The 23,588-nt window shown below is 46.2% G+C and overlaps 1 protein-coding gene across 11 annotated transcripts in view; it reads right to left on the bottom strand.

Moving 5' to 3' along the window:
* Positions 1–3,548: 3,548 nt before the first annotated feature.
* Positions 3,549–23,588, bottom strand: part of LOC128890862 (phosphatidylinositol 3-kinase regulatory subunit alpha) — a 33,873-nt gene continuing 13,833 nt past the window's right edge. For 4 of the 11 annotated variants that reach the window (XM_054149786.1, XM_054149783.1, XM_054149785.1 and 1 more), the window contains exons 2-12: positions 21,371–23,232; positions 19,032–19,166; positions 15,759–16,032; positions 15,454–15,552; positions 12,838–13,023; positions 12,620–12,748; positions 12,329–12,536; positions 12,002–12,244; positions 11,588–11,912; positions 10,828–11,507; positions 3,549–10,744 (exon numbers count right to left, since the gene is read on the bottom strand). In XM_054149786.1, the coding sequence (XP_054005761.1) occupies positions 10,447–10,744; positions 10,828–11,507; positions 11,588–11,912; positions 12,002–12,244; positions 12,329–12,536; positions 12,620–12,748; positions 12,838–13,023; positions 15,454–15,552; positions 15,759–16,032; positions 19,032–19,166; positions 21,371–22,714 (3,921 nt within the window). In that variant the 5' untranslated portion in view covers positions 22,715–23,232 and the 3' untranslated portion in view covers positions 3,549–10,446. Of the gene's footprint in view, positions 10,745–10,827; positions 11,508–11,587; positions 11,913–12,001; positions 12,245–12,328; positions 12,537–12,619; positions 12,749–12,837; positions 13,024–15,453; positions 15,553–15,758; positions 16,033–19,031; positions 19,167–19,591; positions 19,727–20,974; positions 21,292–21,370; positions 23,233–23,588 lie in introns of those variants that run through there. The other 7 variants (XM_054149788.1, XM_054149790.1, XM_054149791.1 and 4 more) reach the window with 5 other exon arrangements.

Genomic DNA, 23,588 nt, shown 5'->3' with positions numbered 1-23,588 from the left:
CAACGGTAATAACTAGACTGGTTTGAGGCTGATCGCGATGAAAAGATGAGGTGATGCGAGAAAGCTTAGACGATCCAGAACACGCGTGGTAATTGGGAAAAAGTACAGGAGACAGCGTAGGAGATCCACCCCTGTCCATCTAAACCAAGGGAGCGATGATTGCGTTACCAAGTAAGACATTTGTGATCGTGTACTTTTTTGCCAATGATACCGCGCACAAAATCATCGCAGAGGTGGCTCTCCGTTTCCCTCCGTAAAGGTCCTCGCGGCGGGAACCACTACAACTACCAAGCGGGTCAATTTGACGGTTATTTTTAGAGATTCGTGGTGCCTCTCGCCATATATCCTCGTATGCGTTGCGTGCATCCTATCCATAAGTTCGGCTTTGGCCAATTTTAGTATCAGTGGTTCCGTTGGTTGGCTCCGAACCTGTCCTCCAGTCGTGCGCGTATTTATCTGTCCCTAAGCGTGTCAGTGCTCGCCGCGTGTCAGATCCAGTGTCCGCTGGCATACGTACACCTTCTCGTTGTAACCCGATTCCGCGGCGGTTCGCGGAACCTAAACGCGACAACGTCCGAGCAGATCCGAGAGACTCCGAATGGTTAAACACCCTCCTAGCCAGGCCAAGCACCGACCATCCCGCCAACGACCCTCGTTCGTCGTACGGGCCGTTCCTGACCTCCTTTCGCTCGGATTGTCGAGGTCGGTTACGCGGAAATACCCGCCGGGCCCCGTTGGCTGCTTCACGTGACAACGCAGCTCCGACAACCGTTTTAACTCTCAACTGTTTTCCGAGGGTTCGTTGTACCAATTGCGCGAAGCTTTTCCTTCCACGCGAACAACTGTTACAGTTTAAACCTGATCGACGCGACGCGCGGCTATTGCCAAACCGACGGATCGGCCATTAACGTTCCGTTTTCCTTGCTTCTACTTTCCATCGTTTACCTATACGCACGCTATCGTTTATTCCGAAAGAACACTTTTGCTCCCACGTAAACGACGAACCCACTTCCGTGCGATGAAACGGATCGATCGACGGAAGACCGTGAAATTTTCATCGCTTTGGAACTACTCTGGGTCGTATCGGTACGCTGTTCCGCCACCGTTGCCTCTCGACCTTGCAATATTAACAACGAATTAAATCGACCAAGTTGGCGATCGCTAATCGACGAGACGACAGTTAACGCGTGGAGAGCGACAAAGTTTCGGAGGGGTGCGCCCCCCCGTTATCGTCGTTCGTTGATCGAACGTTATCGACTAGGACGGGTCACCGGCGAAATTCACAGGGCGACGATCGATCGCGATGCACCGCGTAATGTGCCTCGACAAACGGTGTTATTAATTCTCATCGCGACATTGCGAAAATCCAATATTCCGCCGGTGGCGAAAAAAGCATCCGCTGTGACCCGTCGGCCTCGCAATCGCGATTCGATTGACCGCGTTAAATTCAACCGGCCTAATATTGACGCGCATCGTTAAATGGGTATTTATAACGGTCTGGTGGTAATTATTTAATCGGGCCACGGTCGATGGACGGAGCCGACGATGAGTAACCCCTTCTTCCAGAACGTGGACGAATCTGCAGCGACTCTGAAAAAGATTGAAATAAATAAAAAGTGAGGAAAATCCGAGACGCTTTAACGAAGATCGAAACCGTGCGGTACGTTACGCGACGTTAACGAGTTGGACTGTTCGATTAGCGTAGGAAAATTGCTGGTCGGTCGGAACGGTGGAGGTCGGTAGGATAAACTCGACAGTGGTCAGAGTGGACGGTATACGCGGCATTAGTAGAAGTTCGAGAGTATGGTCGGACGGGCTACGTCGGCGTCGATTGCTCGGGAGAACTCGACTCAGCAGTTGCGCGAGTAATCGGACGAGGCTGCTCGTGCACCGAGTCAATTGTTAAGGGAATCCTCGAGAATATAAACAGAAGATTATATTCGAGCGTCGATTCCCGTGTAAACGGAGAGGAATGCGCCTCTAATCTAAGCTAATGAAACCGAGGACGACCAAAGGAGCAACTTGACGGTTTTTCACGAGTAATTGTAATTCTAAATGCACGAAAACCCTTATAGAACTCCAAAGATCCTCGGAATAAAAATGATGGAGACCCTGAGAAAAGTTACGAAGATCGTACATCAGCGATCACGCGATACGGCCGTACAGAGTCGACGGTTCGCGGTTCAAATTTCTGTAATTCATTGCCGTATCGTTGGCCAAAATTGGCCTGATTACTCTATCGAGTACTTTCATTGCAATTTTCTCGCTTGCCGATTCCGATACGATTAACTAGTATTTGACTAAATAAGACCAACGCGAATCTTTTTAGTTGCTTTACTCGAAACCGAAATCGAAATTGACGTCATCGAATCGTTAAATATTCATACTCCGCTACGTTTCCAAGTATTTTCGGCGCTTCCCCGATTACCTATGTTTGCGATTCCAAAAGGATGTTTCTTGTTGGAACACCAAGTAGTCGCGTGTCAACCGAACACTGGCGTCCACTTACCGCATCGATATCACGCGATGGCATCGCGACGACAAAATCACGATCGAATGCGATCGTGTCACGGGGCAACAGAGTAGCTACTATACATGCATACGATAATTTCCCGCTTTCCTAATCGAATTATCATCCACGTTTGATCAACGTTGACGCATCTTTCGAGTGGACGAGAGGATCGTTGACACTTTTACGAAAATACAAGAAAAGAAGACCGTTGCTCGATCCGCGAGAATCAGTGTTCCCGCCCCCGACACTTTGCGATGCATTAGAAATCAGGTTTAAACGAGATGTAATATATTCAGCGGTTTACCGCGGTATCGGGCGACGAGACCGTCGAGGGTCGGATGCATAGGGAACTCGACGATAGTCAACGTCGGTCTGCGGTTACGGTGAACAGAAGTGACAGCCAGTACCTGCATAATGACTCGACTGCAGCCGTGCAATGCGGCGCGCAAGCTCGCTACGCGATGCACACTGCCAATCGGGAACGTTGTTTCGTCGTACGTAGATACACACACCGGTGGGTTATTCTCTACCAGCGATTTTCTACGATTGCAACAATGCTACGGGAACGTCTGCCGTGTACAGGGCACCCGGTTCTCACGCGATTTCTTTCCGATCCATAATTTCATCGCTGGCAATAGCTGCTCGACGAATCGGGCCTTCTTGCAACCCTGTCCCATCTCCAACTCTGCGTGTTAATTCCACTCTGCTGCAATTTCGTTCCTGAAACAATCGATAATCGTACGTGTCGTAACACCGAGATCTGGCGCACCATCGATACCAAAATTATAATCTGAATTATGAAAATGGTAACCTTTATAAAAAGAGATGATTTACCTATGTATATTCGTATATACGTAGAGTTTCAGGTAAAGACGCTGGAAGCGAGCATCTTTAATAGGAATCTTATTTTATTCGATTCGCCGCCATATATCTGCAGTGTTCAGGAACAAAGGGGTGTAGATAGGCGGACGGAGTTGCGGACGGAGTTGCGGACGGAGTTGCAGACGGAGTTGCGAAATAACAGTAAATACCAGGCTGTTATAAGTAAAACATATTAATCATATGCAAATATAAATGGTTTTACATGGTAGAACTACCAAATAAACGGTACAATATGAGGATGACCGTTGCGCGAAAAAGCGAGTAAACATTCATTGCCACCGCCGGTTTTCATGCGCCTGAGGGACGCCCAAAAATTCGTCGAAATTCCACTTTACCCGATTAAAAAAGAATTTTGCACTCTAATATAAAGTAAATCTAAACGCGAGTCAGATGTCCTCGAATATCAAACGCTTGCTCTCTCGATTAGCCTCACGCTGTGAAAATCACACGCACACTTTCAAAACGCGATATCTAATTGTCTCTCGTAGATCGGATCAATTATCACACAATAAACATTCGAACATTCGGTTATATGCCTTGAAAGCCTTACAATTTCTGAAACGGGAAACGCCGCTTTTGGCGAACAAAATTGGCTACTTGCACGTTCATACTGCACAGATTCATCGAGCGTCGAATGATGTCACGCACGCTCATCGCAAGCGCATGAAGACAGGTCGGCTCGATAATTAAAAATTTCTATTCTTTGTAGTGGCGTGCACTTTTACTGCGTGCCCGCTCAATCACAATTTAGGTATCTCGTGTACGCGCGCGCGCTTGCATGCGCGTGTGTTCGACAAAGCGCACGCAGGTACGCGCGTATGTGTGTGATGTGTACCTGCACATATATAGATATATAGGTACATACATAGATCGTTCTAAGATCGCGCATGCCTTGGCGCATACATCTATATATATGCACCATAATATATGATTCTTTTTTTCTTCTTTATCTCATACTTATGACAATAATAGTATATTTTACATGCACAAACAAAAGTTTTATCACAGTGGGACAGCATACATTCGTCAGTAACGTAGTATTGTGTATCGATAACTTCTGCCTTTTTCTTTAGCACGCGCAACCCTATACCTTGTCCCATCCTTATGCATTCGAGATTTTCTCGATCTCTCCTCCTATTTTATCCTTCCGTGTCGCCAATACGATCCATCCATCGAATCTCAATTAACGATCCACGATTACATCGCCTTGCAGCTTGCAGCAAATCGCACACTCGCATGCTTCTCGCTCGCATACAGGCGTCCCGATGCCCACCGATATACATTCGCAATCTCATTCAATCCAAATACGAAAAACAAAGACTGGCAAGGATCCAAATGGACGTAGACGAATCTGTCGGCCGGTTCAACGCGATTTTAAGACATTTCCGCGTGCGATCGACCAATCGTTTTGAAATCGTGAAAATGTTGTATGCTATTTTTATTTAATATTAATCCTGTACAAATTTAGAATCGATAAACACATCTGTCCCGGCGACCGCGACCACGACACAAACTAATAACGACAGAAAAATAACGGCAGCACAAATCCGGTTCGGACAAGTCATTCGTTATTTTTCTTCTTCTATTCGACTCATCGTTGTTTTATTTCGCGGCACGGCATCCACCGACGATATCTATAACGGAAACCCAGGACAAGCGCGAAAAAAATTGTAAATTCATGAGCAGAAATCGAAATAGATCCTTTTTATAAACGAGATTCGCAAGAAAATCATTAAGACTATCCGTCAAAGTGTCGCTACCATGGTTAACAGCGTTCGAAAAATAAAACCCAGTCAATTTTATTAATACCCTTTCTAAAACTGTTCCTTTATTAGCAATTTAAAAGTTTTGGAAGTTCTAAAGCTTAAAATAAATTATAGGTCGTCTGAAACCGAGATCTGTGCTAGACCGTCGTCCATCGTCTAGTCGAAAAGTGCCCTTCTCGTTCGACCCTACTCGTTCGGGTCGTTAACGTCCACCCGAGAACCCATCGAATCGCCAAAGAAACCCGAATGCCATCGAATCGTTCAACTTTTAATTTTCCGAAAATCCTCGGCAGTTACGCGAACATAACGAAAATGATCACACACGTCGACGCGAACAGAGTGTTTGCTAAAAATGTTCCGTTGAACCGGCCCGGCCGAGAAGTTAACTAACCCATTATTTCCAAATGTCTATCGCACCTCCCGTCTTTTGTACAAAAGAGCTCTACGTTAGAGCTCCGATATATACACCGTGATGCGAAAAGTTTCTTATCGAGCAAGACCGTTGCACGATTCTTTTATTATGCCATAAAATCTCAACCGAGGACTGTAGCGTCCTCTTTCAAAAACCGTAAAAAGTCCCACGAGAGATCTCGCAAAGTATGGTCGATCGTCGTCGAAACTGTGTTCATTGACATCGACCCGGATCGTGGCGGTCGTTCGTCCGTATGGTTCGGGATTCAAGTGAATCCAAAACCAACAACTTTCCAATCGTTTTCGAAGCAATTTGCGTAAAGGATGACGATCCGTATTTTTTACAAGCCAATGCGTAATCTCTTGGAGTGTCCTCTTTTCGTTCTTAATACGTTCCAACATTGAACGTTATATCAGTTTCGCACTTAGAGCCGATTCAATTGTATGTTGTTTTTGTTTCGTTCTGCAAATTTAGACTAGAAATCTGAGATTTCTTTAGAATTCCAATGGTTCGAGGTAAGATATTCCTAAAATTAACGCGTACTTCCTACTACCTATGAAATATCTCAATAAATACTATCTATGGAATAATAAATCAATATAAAAATATATCTAAAATAAAGTATGTACTGGTTGGAGCGATAATCAATAATACGTATTGAAATAACAACTGACGCGTAGGCTACCGATATAGATATTAATCGAAACGGTACTTTGTATACAACTCGGGTATGCAAAGAACAAGAACAATCTCTCAAGAAATGTACATTAACTTTAAAAAAATATGGCGTCATTCCTAACGCGGCTATGGAGGTTTACCCATAGTTCTAATTTTATTCTGATTATTTATCGCCATATTCTAACCAGAACCGTGTTAGATTCGTTGAACATGATTTGCCCCGAATATCGCTCTACTCTGTTCTCCACCTCTCGACCACCTTTCCGGCTCTGAAATCTTAGATATTATAACCGACTGTTATCTGGTCAGCGGACGCGAGCGTTTGCGCACGCCGAAAGTAGCGCCTGTTGAAACTCAGAGTCGGCAACAATTTTCGAAAATGGCCGCAGTAAATTTAAAACAGTTCTGCTATTGTCGCAGATGTCGCGCAGTTTTCGCGCACGATCACGTCCTATCGAACGATGCCAAACCGAATTTCGTTTTCGGACACAAAAACAAACGCGTTCGGTCGCGTTTATCGTTGCACGAGCCAACGTCCACGCTTGCGACGGGCTCGTTAGAAAAGATCTACGGTCGATCTATAAAGCGAATGCGATTTCGCAAAATTTCGTTGACTGTAACAATCGCGGACGCGCGAACCTCGCCGGTCGTGCTTCATAGATGACCTTTTCGTCTGGGGAACGCGATCGGCGAAATTCGCTCCTCTGAACAATACGTACCACGATTTATATTATTACAGATGTATATCACGAAAGTGAACTTTGAATTGATTGTTTGTAAATAATCAACTACAGGTTTCCTTCCATTGTACGTATTGGTAATATAAATCGTGCTACGTATACATTTACTTTTAAAGTAAATATACAGATGTATGTATATATATATATATACACCATGTACCACATATACCATGTAAACAAGTATATGTATATATATATATATATACACATACATACGTTCACACATACATACATGCATACATTCATACAGACATACATGTTTTTTTATATATATATATATATATTTTTTTCAGTTTCTTCTTTTCCTCTTTTTCTTCTACTCCCATTATCATATATTCTCACCATCGAATGTATTGTTTTGTTACTCCTAACGTCGCGTCGTGTCGTGTTCAATTGTATATTGCACGTGTACATGTATATCGTGTCTTTACGTCGCTTTTGTGTGTGCGTGTGTGTGTGTTTATATGTCGTGTAGTTTCCGCTTCCGACGACAACGAGATTGAGCCACACGAGAGACTTGAAGGCAACAGTGGAGGTTCTCGTCAACCAAACTGAGCGACGGTGGTCTTGTTACGCGTTTATTATTTGTCTTAGAAAAAAAAATGTTTACTCTCGTCGAGGATTATCTCGACTCGTCAGCCCGCGTTATCCGATAATTCCGAAACATCCGGCTTCCCAGCAAGTTTTTCGTTCGAGCCCCGAACTCGCCGTCGTCGTTGCGGTTGTACGCAACGCATCCAAGTCGCGCTCTCGTCGTCGAATCGCCCGTCTCGAAATTATTCGCGTCAAGTCGTCGTCGTCTTTTCAAAGACGTCTTCGAAAAGACGGTCGATCCCACGACATAACTCAACAACGATCGAATACTTGACCGGCACGCGATCGGACGATCACGAAATATATAGAAGCCAATTGGCGCCAGGGCACTTAATATTTCTTTCGTATAAAAAAACCTACTCTACCTAAATCTACGTAATTCGAAGCCTTGAAGATGAGCAACGAGCCTTTTTCTCCGTGCATCAAATTTCTCTTTCCTTTTTCTGCGTGCATTTATTCGCATCGTTTCTCCGTCATTCTATACCGTACGATCGAGAGAAAAAACGAAATGATAAAGATAACATGCGCTGTACAGATACTTTCAAGCTCAAAATTTATTCTCACGCGTCCATCCAAACGATTTGGATTCGTTTTACTGACTACGGTGATAACATGAATCGCAAGAAACGCCGACAACCAAAAGAATCTCTGTGTTTCCGCCAAAATCGTTCTTGTTCGCGCCGTGGATCGTTCTCGATACACTTTTGCGATTACGGACCGCAATGTAATACGCAAAATTTCTCGAGTACCGATCCCCTTTCATTTTCACAGAATAATTCTACTCGTACAAAACTTTTCGAGCACCGTCGTCCGAGATTCTTTTTGTTCTAGTCGCAACTAAACGATCACTGGCACACCTTTGAGATCATTCGAGTACAGTGTGAGTTTTGATCTTTTAAGCAAGAAAGATCGATCCTTCACAAGGTCGACGAAAACTGTACAGCCGTATGCAAAACGTTATCACTCGGATCACGCGCGGATTTTATCGATGTCCCCAGCGAAAAAAAAGGTAAAGCTCGGTAGATCTCGTTACGCATTCGTGTCGCGTTTGTAGGCAAAGTATGCGTCGGCTCTATGGAAATAATATTTCAATTTATAAATTATTACTCGTACGCGTCGCATACAAACGCGTTACAAATCCGGAACGATATTCGCGCGAGTCTCTACGCCACGTATTATGGGATAACCTGTAAAGGAAATCGATAAAGTCACGCGTGTGTCACAGTATCGCCTATCAAAATCTCGTGTTTAAAATCACGATTCAAAGAAATAGAAGAAAGCGACAAACGTTAAGATTCTGACGCGGCGTATAAAACGAAAGTACTGGGATCGATTTTAACGTAAGAAAATATGAATGACAAAATCACGAACGGCATTTCCACGTACAGTCGAGAAAGATACTCGTACAAACTTTGTAAACGCTAATGGAAATAGTTAAGAATAACGCGAACATCATATATGATCGATTGGAAACGATAAACACGATATATCTCCCGCGTCGGCAATCCGAAATCACAGACAAATATGTTTGTTTCTCGAAAAATGATCTTCGAGTGCGCACTCATGCGCAGACAACTGCGCGTAACTGTGGCACAGCACCTTGAAATCTAACGTATAAAAAAGCTCGACCGCGCACCTCCGTATTGTAGCTTTGTTGTTCCGAACTTCGAAATGTAACGGGCACCTTTGAACGTACGATCGAATGGAACCAGAGTTGAAAAATCGATGTCGAGCCCCTTTATTCTCTAGCGTGTCCCTGTCCGGTGCAAACGCTACGTAGAGAATCATTGTAAATCGCTAGAAAAACATGTCGTAAGCATTCGAGAGGCTCGTCTTGCGAAGTATCTAATTATATTCTAATATCACTGTCCGAAGATCTTTGTCGATCACGTTTGCGACGTAAACGATGCCCGTGCGTACAAAACGGAGGTCTGTGACACATTCACAAAAAACATGTCGAACAAGTCAGAAGTACAGCCATCTTCAAGTGTTTGTTCCGTTATTCCATTTGTCCGCTTTTTCTACTCGCGAACGTATGTTCAACCATCGTCTCGAACGTTAACGTTGGTATTCATTTTTTGCTCGATTTCTAACTACCCTGTTACCAATTGAAAGTGCAAGTAATTTCAGGAAAACCCAATTTATATCTTCTTCTTATAATTTTCGTTTTTAATATTACTCGTAAGACTAATTAACACTTGACTCAAACATGTCTGTTATTCTGACGTATTCGATCGTGTGTTATGTATGTAAGTCGGATAATGTACCGTAGCATTATCCGATATCCAAACAATTCTCCTCTGGAGAGTAAACTGACAGCGAGTCGATAAAAAAAAACTGTCTCTGTCATTTGTTTTTGTCTTGTGGTTGCATACGTGCCAAAGTTGTTTCAATCGTCGACAAGACCCGTCGGAAGGCCTGTAGACCCTGAGAGACTAATTAGTATGTAAACCTACGCGATGCGTGTAGTTGGTCCTGTCGATCGAAGCAATTTTACCATGCCGCGATAACGTACGTACGGAATAATCCTATTATTATAGATTCTGAAAATTACTACCGCTACCTATGTTGTCCTTCAATCAGTACAACTGTACTTCGTTAAGGAAGTATTATTTGTTTCTCTCATAAAAATGGAACGATCGATCGCCGCGCGTTAGTTTATTCTGTGGAAATATCACTGTCGCGACGACCGATACCAAGAGAAATTTACTAATCTTCTGGTAGTTATCCGTCGTTATCGTAATCGTATAGTTTCTCGATGTAAATCGAATGCTTGGTATCAACCAAAAAGATCTGCACATACGCGCATAAAGTAATAGTATATCACGAGCTTGGCCACACTGGTCGACCCACACACGAGCATTACGTGTACGGCGGATAGTGTTGGTTTTCATGAGGACGCAGGAGCTGCAGTTGGTTTTGCGTATGTATTTGCATCTGCAGTTGCATTTGTTGGGCCTGTAACTGTGCTAGTGCCGTAGGTGACGCAAAAGCTGGGTAAGCCAGAGTGGTGTTTAGACTCTCGTTATGTTCTTCGAGAGAATGCTGAGCATACTGTAGCACCAAATGTTTCAAACTTTTATGGATGTTGTACGGCTCAGCGAATCCGAAACCACGCTCGGTACCATATATTATGCAATGATTCACTGTACCCTTACACCTGTAATGGAAAATAATTGTTTTATACCACGCGTGCCAACGTCGAAAAGGGATAAATCATAGAAAAGATCATAGATTACGTACATAATCGACAACGCGTACTGTCCGGTTCTGGATGTCCTAACGAGGAAGGTACCGTCCGGCCGATCAGCCAATATACGGTCAGCGTCGGAACGGGAGCACTCTAGGGAAAGCCACGTCTTCTCATCGGAATGGACTTCGAGATCGACTTCTTGAAGGTCTCCGTAACCCAAATCTCCCAGCACAGGATTCGAGAGCGAATGGTTCAACATGAGCTGGTTTATTTTGTTTTGTTTCATCCCGTTCTTTTTCAACCACGTTAAATGCTTGTCCTTTTGACGTACGAGCTGCAACAGATCCGGCTTCAACTTGTGCATTTCTCTTTCGAGCGTTCTGTTGTACGCAATCTGTTCCTTCAAGCTACGATCCAGCTGATCCTTGCTATCTTCTAAGGATTTCAGTCTTCGTTTCAACAAATCAGCGTTGTCGGTTAAAGTTGAAATTTCATGGGGTTGTGCTTCTTTCTGAAACTTCTCTTGCAACTTCATTTGCTCGTCGAACATCTTGATAGCTTCCGCGAAAGCTTCCAACGCTTGCCGTTTCAGTTGTACCTCGAAGGCAGTTCTGTTATACAATTCCGAAAATTCTTTGTACTCTGAGAACGCGTGAGTAATATCCTTGTCGAGTTCAACGTATTTTTGGGCAACGTTCGCCATGTCAGTTGTACTTGCAATTTCATCGTCCTAATAACAAAAAAAAAAAGATCGGTTAAACGTCATGTTTCATTATCAAAGCTATCGTCAAAAGTTACGAAAAGAATTACTTGTTGGAATCGGGACACGGGGTACAACAGCTTAATATCCAGCGTCGAATTGTACTGTGCCAGCGAACAATTTCTATAGTGGTCCACTAGCTCGATGACCGAATGAAAGTTATACGGCTCCGAGAAGCCATATTTACCGTTCCGTTGACAAATCTTGATAAGCTTGTTGGTCCCGCCTTTGCGCAACGTTAATGTATACTCGCCGCCCTTAGAGGATGCGTCGCGAACCAAAAAAGTGCCGTCTGGTGAATCGATCATCTTTTCGTTCACTTCGTCCCGCGTGATGTCTCCCCAGTACCATTCTGCCTCCTGGAGCGTGCGTGGCCTGTCGAACGAAACATAACAGCTTGTATAACGAATAAAAAATTTAGTTGGAACTTTGAATGATACACGCAAAAATAAGGCGTCGATTACCTATGCGGTTGTTGTTGTTGTTGTTGTTGATCCTTGTTGTCCACGCCAGACGCCGTACCAGTCGCCGCGATGTCCTCTTCCAGAACGGAGAACGGATCTAAAACTGGAAACTGTGGCCTCGAAACTTTTCGCGGCGGCAGCTGCGGTGGACTCGCGAATTGTGGCAGTCTTTCGTTCCAGTCACCGTAGAGCAACAACACCTCCATTATCCGTATGTGTGCTTCGATGTTGTGGACGATTTGGCTGGAGAATGAACGAAGAATAGATTTAAATGGAACGAAACGAAATCTATCGACAGCAAGCGCGACAATTTCTATACACGCTTACACAATTCGTTCCCAAGGTGGCCTCAAGAAGATGTGACACAAGACTTGAGTAAGGATGATGGGAGGTTCCGTGTAACCTCTCGCGTGCTGTAATTGGCACATCCGACAAAAATGGGCCATCAAGTGGAACAGGGTACTACGATGATGTTCCGGAAGTTCCGCGACCAGTTGTTCTAAACGTGCCGCGCACTGTTCGTCGTTTTTAATATCTGACGAAACAAAAAATTACGTTACATCGAACTTATTTAAAAGAAAGTACATACGTTCGTCTGGATATTTAGGTTAAACTTACTCGAAGCTTCTATAAACCTTTCGTAGAACTGTACAGGAATCACAGGATCGGGCAATTCCCGTAGAAACTTCTTCAGGACGCTCGCGATACAGTGAGGAGTATACAAATTCAAATCAGCCGTGCACACATCTGGATATCCAAAAATGATCATAAATAAACAAAAGTTTGGAAAGTAGCGTTAAAGAACAAACGATGGGTGGACAAAAATTTCATATTACCTTCGTTCAACTTTTGTCGTAATTCGAGCGTCTGTTCGGTAGGAGGACTGTTGTGGTAAACTTTGTACAGATCCACCGTGATGTCGGCGAACGCCTTCTCCTCCAAAGCGCGAGTGCACCTTTCCACTAAAATTGGAGCCGCTCGCGTAGATACATCGAATTGCGAGCACAAGCCAAGACCGAATACTGCAAAGAACGTTTAAATTGATTCTCAAATCGCGACTGGATCGCTTACAGAACAATGAGAAAATAAAAGCTGCATTAAAAAGATGCTAAAAAGAACTACACGAACAAAACTTCTGCAGCGAGCTCTACCTTTCGCCGTTTTATTTATCGGCGCGATCTCCGATGCCCTAAGTATCCGTCGTTTCTTTCCAATAACCATGGCACGCGTGTAACAACTTTTCAACGAGTAGTCGTTGACGAAACTTTCATTTGTTCACAAGCGTTTCCTCGAATAAGAATCGCCTCGAGCGAGCGGTCCTCCTCTGCCAAGCCTCACGAAAAACGTTCGAACGAACAGCTGCGAACACGAGACAGCGGCGTCGATGTCGTCGCTCGAAACGAGCCGCGACGTTACGCGACGAAAGAAACAGACTGCGAAAAACGTATGCGCAAAAACAGGTGCACGTGAAGCGCAACGAGTGCATATCGTCGTTGTCCGTTGACCCGCGCGACGGGGGAAATAATCGCGAGGCAAAATTAATTGACTGTATAAATTAGCGTTCCGTCGATGGGAACGGACGAATCGAAGACCTTAGCAGTGATGGTGACGCGCGACACGATAGGCATCTGCGAGAGATTCGTTGTCTTTTATTCGACGCATTCCAGACGGCCGACGAGAAACGCAAAATCGTAAAAAAACGTTTGCTCGGACAGAACACGGGAACGACACAACACCGAAGGAACGCGTACTCCAGAGCAGGAATTGCCCTTATTTCGAATACATATATACCGGAGCGTAGAACGTGGAAGAATAGTCGGACCAAAGGGAACAACGCGTACGCGTCCATGGGTATGTAAGTACGTTTTCTACGATTGCATAATGCCGTACCCTGCTACCAACAAGGGGCTTCATCGTCGAAGGGCCTGCGCTCCCTTTTGTCACAACCTCCGACGAACCCTTGCGACTTTATTCTCGCGCGAAAATACACGATGAATGTGATGCGATCATTTTTCAAGCAAGCCGCGCGACTTGAATCAACTTGGCGCGAATATCATGTACACGCCACTTGTACAATCAAAAGCGTGTTCGCATGCATTACGAGAAAGAGCGACAAAACCGAGGTACAGAGAGACAGAGCGAGATCGAAAGAGCGTCCGAGGAGAGGGAGAAAAAGAAGGCGAAGGAGACGGTGGTGGAGGCAAAGATGAAGAAAGAGAAGGAGGGGAAAAGACATTGGCTCGCCGGGGGAAGGAGAAAGAAATTTATTTTTACGGCCGTGACAGCGACGTCTTGTTTCTTCATGACACCGTATCTTCCGCCGGCTCGAGGGGAGAGAGACGGCACAAAAAGTCCGAATTAAAACGCGCGGGGCTTGCAATACCGTATACACATGAATTTAACAGCGGTGACGTTCGATGGAGGTTAGGACGGAAACTCGATATTCGTCACGGTTGTTCGACCGGGTCGAGGGATCCCAGGTGAAACGGCCGAGGCGACGCCGTAAAATTCGGAAAGAGGACGTTTCAATTTTACGAAGATAGCGCATGGAAATGCTTTTGTATTGTCAGGGGCGACGTGTGGTTCGCGACGCGCGATAAAGCTCGGGCAATTCGAAGCCGCGACAACGTTCCAACGACGAAACAGTCGGTTACATCCTACGTTTCGTACAAACGAATTTTTGATGAACGGCGGACTCGTGCGAACACCAACGACCCTGGCAATTGGCACAGTCTAGACGATTTTCCGCAAGCGTGATCGCGCATGCGACTCGTCGCGTACTATCCTCGATGCGCGACGTAAACGTCATATCAACCGAACTCGTCGTTAGACGAGTCAAAAGATAGTCGAACGCATCATCGCCGGACGACAAAGGTCCAGTGTCACGCTACGTCGATTATGTCGACGATTAGTCGTCTGCTCGGTGAATGCCGATTCCGCGAATAGCCGCGGAATTTCTCGGAAAATCGTCTAGCTGCGTGAATACGCGCACGTACACACCAACGTGCCACGCTATCGGTTCGCATAGACGTCGCATTTCGCCGCGTTGACAATACTCGCGCGACGATACAAAGAAAGGCGCGAGCGAATTAAACGCGACCGACAAAATGACAGTTTTTTTATTCTCTCTCTCGCGGGCAACGACGAAAGACACGCATGAATATTTAGTTATTCAGATATTAGAGCGACAAGTAATGCGCCACATATATCGAAGGTGTCCTTGCTGGTAACTTCGTAACCGACTACCATTGCAAAGCAGTTCTCTAAGCGTCAGCGAACTCGTTTCTGATGCAATCCGGATAGTCAACTAAATGACATCTGAATTTTTAAATTGTTTCCGTGTTCTATCCATTAACGTAACCGAAGGAGTAAATGGGTGTGTACGGTTGCTTCGTATCAATGTCACACATTAGAAAACTGTACACACGTTGCGGGTGTTGCGCGCGACTTACCCGATGAAAATCTGTGGACCTGATTATCCGAGCCAGGTGGCAGGCAATCGGAGGGTAAACCCGTCGCTGAACACGTTCTGTGCGCCACCAGTCCGCAATCTAACGCAAAAAGTAAACAGTTAGTAGGCAATCGAAAGAAAAAATGCTAGCAAAATAATTTCCACGATGCAAACGATACACGTGTCTTAAGAAAATGAGAATTGGGATTATAATTGCATATTCCAATTTGCTGCGTTTTTATCGTTATCTTTGATGAATGAGTCAAGGTTAAAAAGATTCTAAACGATTGTAATCGATATACGTACCTAGACAAAGAAAGCCTTGGTGCAGCAGACCTCTGAGATATTTATGGCACTTGTCGCACTTCTCCAACACGCTGAAGCTCTGCGGCACAAGGGTGTGCGGGATGCCGGTGGTCGCTACGACGCCACCCATGGAGTCGGTGGCCACTGAGGACGAGGTCTGTGTGACCGCGGTGCTCGCATTGTCCGGTAACGCGAGCGTTGTTGAAGTATTACAGAGCTCCTCGATGCAGGCCAGAATATTTTTCTGATGGAACTCATCCTTGATGCCCATGTTCTGCGAACAAAAACGGAACGTCGTGTAGGCGACGAGGAGGGAATTTCTGAGCGGAAAAGAGCCGCAGACGCGATTACGTTTCGCCGCGGTCCTCAAATTTACATTACGCGAGGTGCGTCCGAGGAGCGTGCCAGGGTGACGCAACGAGCGGAAACGCGGCGCGGAGAGCTCGTAAAAGGGTGAACGATGAAGCGATCGTAATTTATACGTGACGTTGCGTCTCCCACGAGTGACATCTCGTTTTCCGGCGCAGTTGATTCTCGAGTCAACAGGTGGTAGATACATGTGACTCGCGTCGTATAAACACCTGTGTACACAGCCCGGCAAACAATGAACCACGGGGGCAAAAGTCAACTAAATAGAACTACCATTTCGATAATCCGACTGCGCGTCCGCGCGCCGCGAGATCCCCTAATTCCTTTTTCTTGCTAACCGGGATGCTAACGAACGCTCTCGAATACACGTGGACCCGGAAACTTTTTACAGAAGAAACGCGCGCCCTTATCGTGCGAGTGGCGCAAGTTACGCAACAGGCGAAAGAAACGAAATATACTTAAGCTATTACGAGAACTGGGACGAAAGCTTCGGTGGGGCAAAAACTGGGCTGATCGTACTCTCAGGATCCAACACGTTTCAAAGAAACGTGCTCGCGTTCCGTCGAGCTTCTGGCAGCGCCTCGCTCTGGCCCACACATTTTTTCCAAATTATGGTATTCGTGGTCACGCTCGTGCGAACTATTTTAATATCCGTCGGCTACCGTGCTCCACTGGCGCCACTGCGCGCAATGGGCCAAACGCTATTATTAGAATTACGCGCGGTAAAAGTGAAGTATCGTTGTACCATACACGCGCGTTCGGAATGCGTGATATACCTATAATAACTGTTGCCAAACCGTACTCGTCAGAAGATACAAAACCGACAAAATAAATAAAAGACTGTTTGTATCGAAGAAACAAACTTATTTGCAGAATCGGCGACTTCGGCGATTGAAACGTTCGCCGAATATTCCGGTGTAGAATAAGTCGAGGAAGTATCCGCGGAGTGTTTCGGAGCTAACTTCAACAACCGTTTATTCAGCTCTCCTTGATCGTTCCAACGAGCGCCATGTGTTCCCGAACTTTGGCAATAATTTTATCGCGCACCCTGTACGCGTCGCGCGTCCACGTACTCGCCCCAGAATGAAGTTGCACGCATCATTATTTTTTATCTCGTGCTTGTTCCGTGGCAGACTCGTCGAAGACATCGCGCGCCGTTTAAAAGCGAAACGGAAAGTAATTTTCGAACTCTTAACTCCGCACGAGAAGAGAAGCCGATCGTCGGGAGTGGAATTTTCGTCGGAATCAGCAACCAAGATAACGACGCGTACGCGCGATCCATCAACCTGACACCCTACGCGCGTTAAGCGTTAATTACACGCGAGACGCGGGTCCCGAAGTTTTTTTCGGGAGCCCCGAGGGAAAGATACGAGCAACGCCGTTACACGAGGTGATCGTTAAATTGTTACGCTCCGTCGTCTGGAAAGGAAGACGCCTCGCGTCGTCGCGTCGTCCACGCGACAAAGATAGTACGCCCTTAATTTATTTTCAATAACTTCGAGGCGCGTCTCGCACGACGATCTCGAAGGGAATGTCTTTGACGAGTAGAAATGTACGCGCGGTACGCTACGACGATGATCTTGGGTAATTAGGAATTATCGATGCTTGCTACACGCGATTAGAATAAAAAAAAAAAAAAAAAAAAAAAAAAAACACACAATGGAAACCGAGCATGCTCGACAATGCGAGCAAATCGATTTTAAATTACCCTACGACGACCTAAAGATCGACAAGGTGCGCGTACGTTGTCCGTTCGAAGTTGGAGGGAATCCGTGCGAAGGACGATGCGAACGGGGATCAGACGATTTCTCGCGCCGAAAGTCGCTTCGAGACGATTTACGAGTCGATTAGCATGGTAATACGCGATTTACGCCCGATGAAGCCTTGGCCGGACGGGTATTTTTATTCTTCTCGTTCGAGCACGGCTAGCGGAGACGGCGTCGCTATAGTATTTCTTAAAGATCCCAGAATTTGAGTGTCCGGTCTGGTCACGCTAACAGGATTTTATCTCATAGAACGGATAAGCTGCGACATTTCGATGCGCAGGGTGTCTCGATAAAAACAGCCCACTTTAATACCTGCGATATTTTAAAGAACAATAAGAAGAGTCGATACATACATCGAAATGGAATATCTTTAAATGGCGTTGAGGTATGCGAATCGCTTCTGCCCTGAGAGTAACGCTATTAATAAATACACGTGTTATTCCCCGAGTTACAAAATCCATCCTCGTTAAAGTATCCGCGGTATATATCGCATTAACATCCGCGGGAGACCGCCCATCCGTTACACCGCGGAAGCCGTGGTTACGAGCCAAAAACGAAGCCGAAGAGGCGTGCAACGTTCCAACTGGTTCGCGATCCCGTAGTCAAAGTCGCAGATAACGAAAGATCCCTTTCGCGTAAATACGAATGAAAGTACTCGCCGAGTATTTGCGATAAGAGGTGACAAATTTCATTCGGAAAAAAAAAAAATGTAAGAAGAAAGAACGAAGGAGGAGCCGTAGAAGAAGAGCAGATAAAGAGTTGACTGCGATGCTACAGCAGACGCTACAGGGCAATTACAGGGTCAACGGGCCAAGGAAAACTTCGTCCAGATACTCTTCGGTCGAGGTCGTCGCCTTTGAGTACTAGCCAAAGAATTTTCGATCCGCCACCGTGGCCATCGATTCCACTCTCGAACCATCCGCTCGTCCAATCGACGAACGATACGATTCGTGCCCGATCAGTCCTCTCGCATTCGTCCAACGATCTAACGACGCGAGATTTTGATCGTCTTTCGATCGCCTCTAATACCTGTAAACGTGTTCTCGATGAAAGGTGAAATTTCTCGACCGAAGCTGGCCTTTGTTCGCAAACAGACACACGATTCGCATCGTACTTAGATATACAAAAATGAACTTACCAAGAGCTTATCCCGGTCCAGGTAGGAAAGGTCGCTGCCCTTAATGTCCTTCGACTTGAAAACGTCCACATACCGGTACAGATTTAACGCAGCCATCCATTCGACGACGTTTTGGGATGACCACTCGTTCACGGGCTGTTGGAAGAAACGTGACGATTCAGTCGAAAATCGCGTCACAGGTGACTCGGTCAAGTTCACCCGCGAGGCTGACAGGAAACTACCGTACGCGAATTCTTGGGGATAGGCAGTTATGAGTAATCGCGAAGTATTTTTCGCGTACGGAACTACGTAACGATCGCTCGACAATCGCTTGGCGCGTGTTCCTGTGTCGATAAATTACCGATGACGCGTTTGCCGTTCGAAACATTGGCACGTGAACGTAGAGAAAGCCTCCGTGCAGACAGAACGAAGAACGTCCTTAACGTTTCGTTTCGTCGTTACGTCGAAAGTATTCGCCGCTCGAAGGGTTCGTAGCATCGACGTCGTTACTATTTCGCATTCGTAGAAAGCATTTCGAGTCGATGGAATTGTCAAAATATCGAGATGGTCAATGTCCGAACCTGTTGGACGTTTCGAAGGATGCTGCCGACGGACAAGCGTGGCCCGAAAACGTCCACCACGCGACCAGAAACTCTGATTAGATAGCGGTGGACTCCGTAGAAAGAGAAAGAGTCGCACATGTGTACATGCCGCGTGTAAAATCGAGCAGCATATCGGTCGATAAAGCGAAAGCATAAAAAGCAAGGAGGAGGGGAAGAAAACGTAACCTTAAGCCTAAGATCGCGACAACGCGACAGCGAGATAAGACCGGCTGTCTATCGTCTACTCGAGAAGAAAAACTCGTACCGCGGTTGCCGCGAATATTCGCGCGAGCCGTTTGGGCAAAACGTGTAAACATCAATATCCGATTGAAATAGCGTCGCCTAACCGACGAAAAGTTAACCGCTCGAGAAACGTTGAATACGAACACAAGGTAAACACAAACACATGGTAAATACAAAGTTTAGTCGGTTATTATGCCGAGTGTTCGACTAAATCTGTTACGAAGAGTCCGTTACGACACTGTTACCGATTTAGAATGTTTATTCTGCGTAACGTAAACGGAGATATACGTTAAAATTAGTAAACGATACTTTCACTACGCCGCTACACGTGTACGAAATTAACATCGATCCTCCGTAAAAAGCTACAAAAAGTATAGAGTTCCTGCGGTATGAGTCACGCAGGATGCGTCTGACAACGGACGGTCCGCTTTTCCTTGTTCTTTTATATCCAGGCTAAGGTTTAAAGCTGCTCTTTGGCTGCCCCTTATCTTTGACATAGTTATAGATATTGTCGTACAAAGTGTCCGACCTAACTTGTCCGTCATAAATGTCTCGCTTGTTTCTGACGATAAGAAAAAATATCAGAAGAAAACATTATACGTTCGAAAAAGCGCACATTTTACGATCAACCAAAAGAAATGCAGTTATGTCGTTATTGGCTTGCTATATTTTCCAACCCGTGCAAATATTGCGTTGTACGAAACAACGATTACATTTTATCCAAAATTTCATATGGAAAGCGTCACTGTTTTGAATTTCTACGCCATCGGATATCGAGCAGGTTTCGCTCCGATAACGAAACCAGTCTAGTGTTTATGTACAAAGTTCATGCTCGGAATAAACGTACGGGCGAGTAAAGGGCGACAGAGAACGCGTTCAAATTTCCATCGGTTGAAACTGTAAGGGAGTATATGTCCGCTATTTATGTAAATCAGCAATGACGGCGATAAACTCAGTCGTCGAACCAGTCTGTTCACCTAGCCGTCCGAGAAACGAGAATATATAAACAATTTTCTATGTATACAGTTTTGTCGTAGGAATCCTAAACTCGTAATTTGCTTCTTCGCAAGAATAGAACGAGCATCGGTATTAAGGATGCGATCAAATAATTGTACCAACCTCTCTCCTGTACGGATGAACGGGTACTATCCAAGAATTCGCGTGCATGATTTTAAAAGTGACCGGCTTCTATCTTACGAATCGGCTGAGAGAATAATTACTTTAATTGCACATTGTCTCCTACGATACAAACACGAACGTGGATAACGAATTGTTTCCTATAAAATTTGCAGGTATGCCTAAACTGTTTACTACGCGTAACTGAAAACTATTATTCGAACGATCGCGTATCGGTTCACGAGGACGCGTTCGTTCCTCGGCTCGAATCGCTAGCAAATAGAATACCGTCCGAGTACTCGATCCGTTTTGAGCCGCGAGCTACGGGCGAGCCAAGAAAAACAAAAAAAAAAAAAAAAAATGAATAACAAAGTAGAGTAAACGAAGGATGGTACTGACCTTGTCCTTGTCGAGAACCTGGCTCGGTAGCGCGTGACCCTTGCTACTCCATTGGCAAAGGTGTTGCCCGCTGTACTCCGAGCAGACCACGTGGAAGCACGCATGGCACTCTACGGGACATACAGAACCGCACATGCAACAGCAGGACGGATTATGGTCGAACTTAGTGTGTGTACTGTCGAGGCCGGGCGACTCGGCGCCGTCTCGGTTGCCCTTGTAAAGGACGAGCTGCAGGTAACCGGCACCCGAGTCCTCGTGACCGATTAATTTCGAATCGACGCCGCCTTCTGTCACTCTGCCGCGAACACCGTACACCGACGCCGACGCCGACGTTGACGGCGCGTCGACGTTGATCGTGTGAGATACATCGTTATCGCAAAAACACATGTACCGATGATAGGACAAAGGTCTCGCGCACGAAATAAATCCTGCCCAAGCCTCCTCGAATTCTCGAGCCACCTCTTCGGGGGTCTTTAGGGGCTTTCGCGATTCCGAGTTCGGCAAGGATTCGCTCGTACTGGACGACGTGCAATCCGATCCTGACGACGTGAGGCTCGTTTCCGGCGACGTTTCGCTCGATCCTGGCGGGTTAACGTTAAGCGGTGATATGCCGTAATACCTGACGAGTGTGTTACTGTATTCGTAACTCGTGGATATCGTTAGGGACGAAGGGGTGATACCGGCGGAGGTATTAACGAAAGCGGAATTAGCGGGGTAGGTGAATTGTCTAGAGGAGTGTTGTCTGAGCGAAGATAACGGCAAACATTTCCTGGATTTTTTCGATTCCGAGGCTGAATTCTCGCTGGGATATTCGCTGGCAGATGAGCTGCCGCGGCTCGTCGAAGGGGTCATTTGGAAATCGTTGTAGATAACATTGGTGGTGACAGCGGTGAGAATGGTGCGCACCGACTGCAACGGTTGTCTGGAATCGCGGTGCGATGATTGGTGATTGGAGGCGATGAGGGTAGCAGCCGCGGTGGTAGCATGGGCCACGATCGTCGTAGACGAAGAGGACGTCGTGGCCACTGTTGCGACGGTGTTTGTCGTCCCAGCGCTTTGACGAAGCATGTAATTGTCAGCGTCGACAGCTAACAGCCGCGACATGGCCGTGGACTTGGCCTTAGTGTCATCGGTCGAGCTACCCTTGGCCGACGATACTTTCGTCGTGTCTGTCCTGGATTTTGTCTCGGCAATCTTCTCGTGTTCTTCCCTGTTCGCGCAGCCATCCACCGCCGTTATCGGGCTAAAGAGATCATGTGTCCTGGCATGTAAGTTGACCGCGGGCTGCTGCACCTGCGAGGCAGCGGTCGCAGCTGCGGCGGATGAGCTCGTCGCCCGCTTCATCGCTCGAGCCAATGCTCACGATCATCAAAACTTCCAGCGACGACTAGGTTTTGTTGAAGTCGGCTTTCACGACGACGCTCGAGTTCCTGGTTTCCGGCGAGTCCTGAGCCTCCGACAGTCCGCGCGAATCGACCGTCATCGTCTCTCGTATGGTCCTGGGATCGCGCGTCGGTTACGGTGCGATCTCGTGCGCCGCGGCGACCACTATCGATGCCAGTAAACCGTCACGCGCTAAAACCGTCAACTGTTCGATCGTTGAGTCGCGTTGCAAGCTCGCTCGCATGTCACCAACGCCAACACGCTATCGCGAACCACTTCTTTTCGGTACGGCTGATAGAAATTCGTTCGCAAGCTGGTTTCTCGTCGATCCCCACTAGTCCGTCTCGAGATTTCGAAATCTCGAGTTCACAGGATCTGCTTGCCGAACGTCGATCCGACTAATCGCCGCATCGTTAACTGCCGTCCAACCACAAAGAAACGCTTCGATCCGCGTTCAATTGTCAACTTATCGTCGATATCTTCGAGAGGGAAAGATTCCATTCGACGTTAGCACGGTGTGAGAGAGAGAGGGAGAGAGAGAGAGAGAGAGAGGAGGGGGAGGAGAGAGAGAGAGAGACGAGAATCAGTCGAATTTCAACGTTAACCTCTCCGTCGAGGTGATCCACCGATTTCGTTGGGCGTTAACACGATTCGAGTGGAAATAGACGGATAGCATAGACACGCACAGATAAAGAAGTGGAAAAAGGGAAAGAGAGACAGAGATAGAGTCGCTCCCGTGGGTGTGACCTCGTGTAAATTCGTTTTCCATAAATCTCACTCCTACCGCACTCTCTCTCTCTCTCTCTCTCTCTCTCTCTCTCTCTCTCTCTCTCTC

This window comes from Hylaeus anthracinus, unplaced genomic scaffold (genome assembly GCF_026225885.1).
Source record: "Hylaeus anthracinus isolate JK02 unplaced genomic scaffold, UHH_iyHylAnth1.0_haploid 12001, whole genome shotgun sequence".
Taxonomy (NCBI): Eukaryota; Metazoa; Arthropoda; class Insecta; order Hymenoptera; family Colletidae; genus Hylaeus; species Hylaeus anthracinus.
The sequence above is the reverse complement of the archived record's forward strand: the minus strand, read 5'-3'. Positions and strand labels throughout refer to the sequence as shown.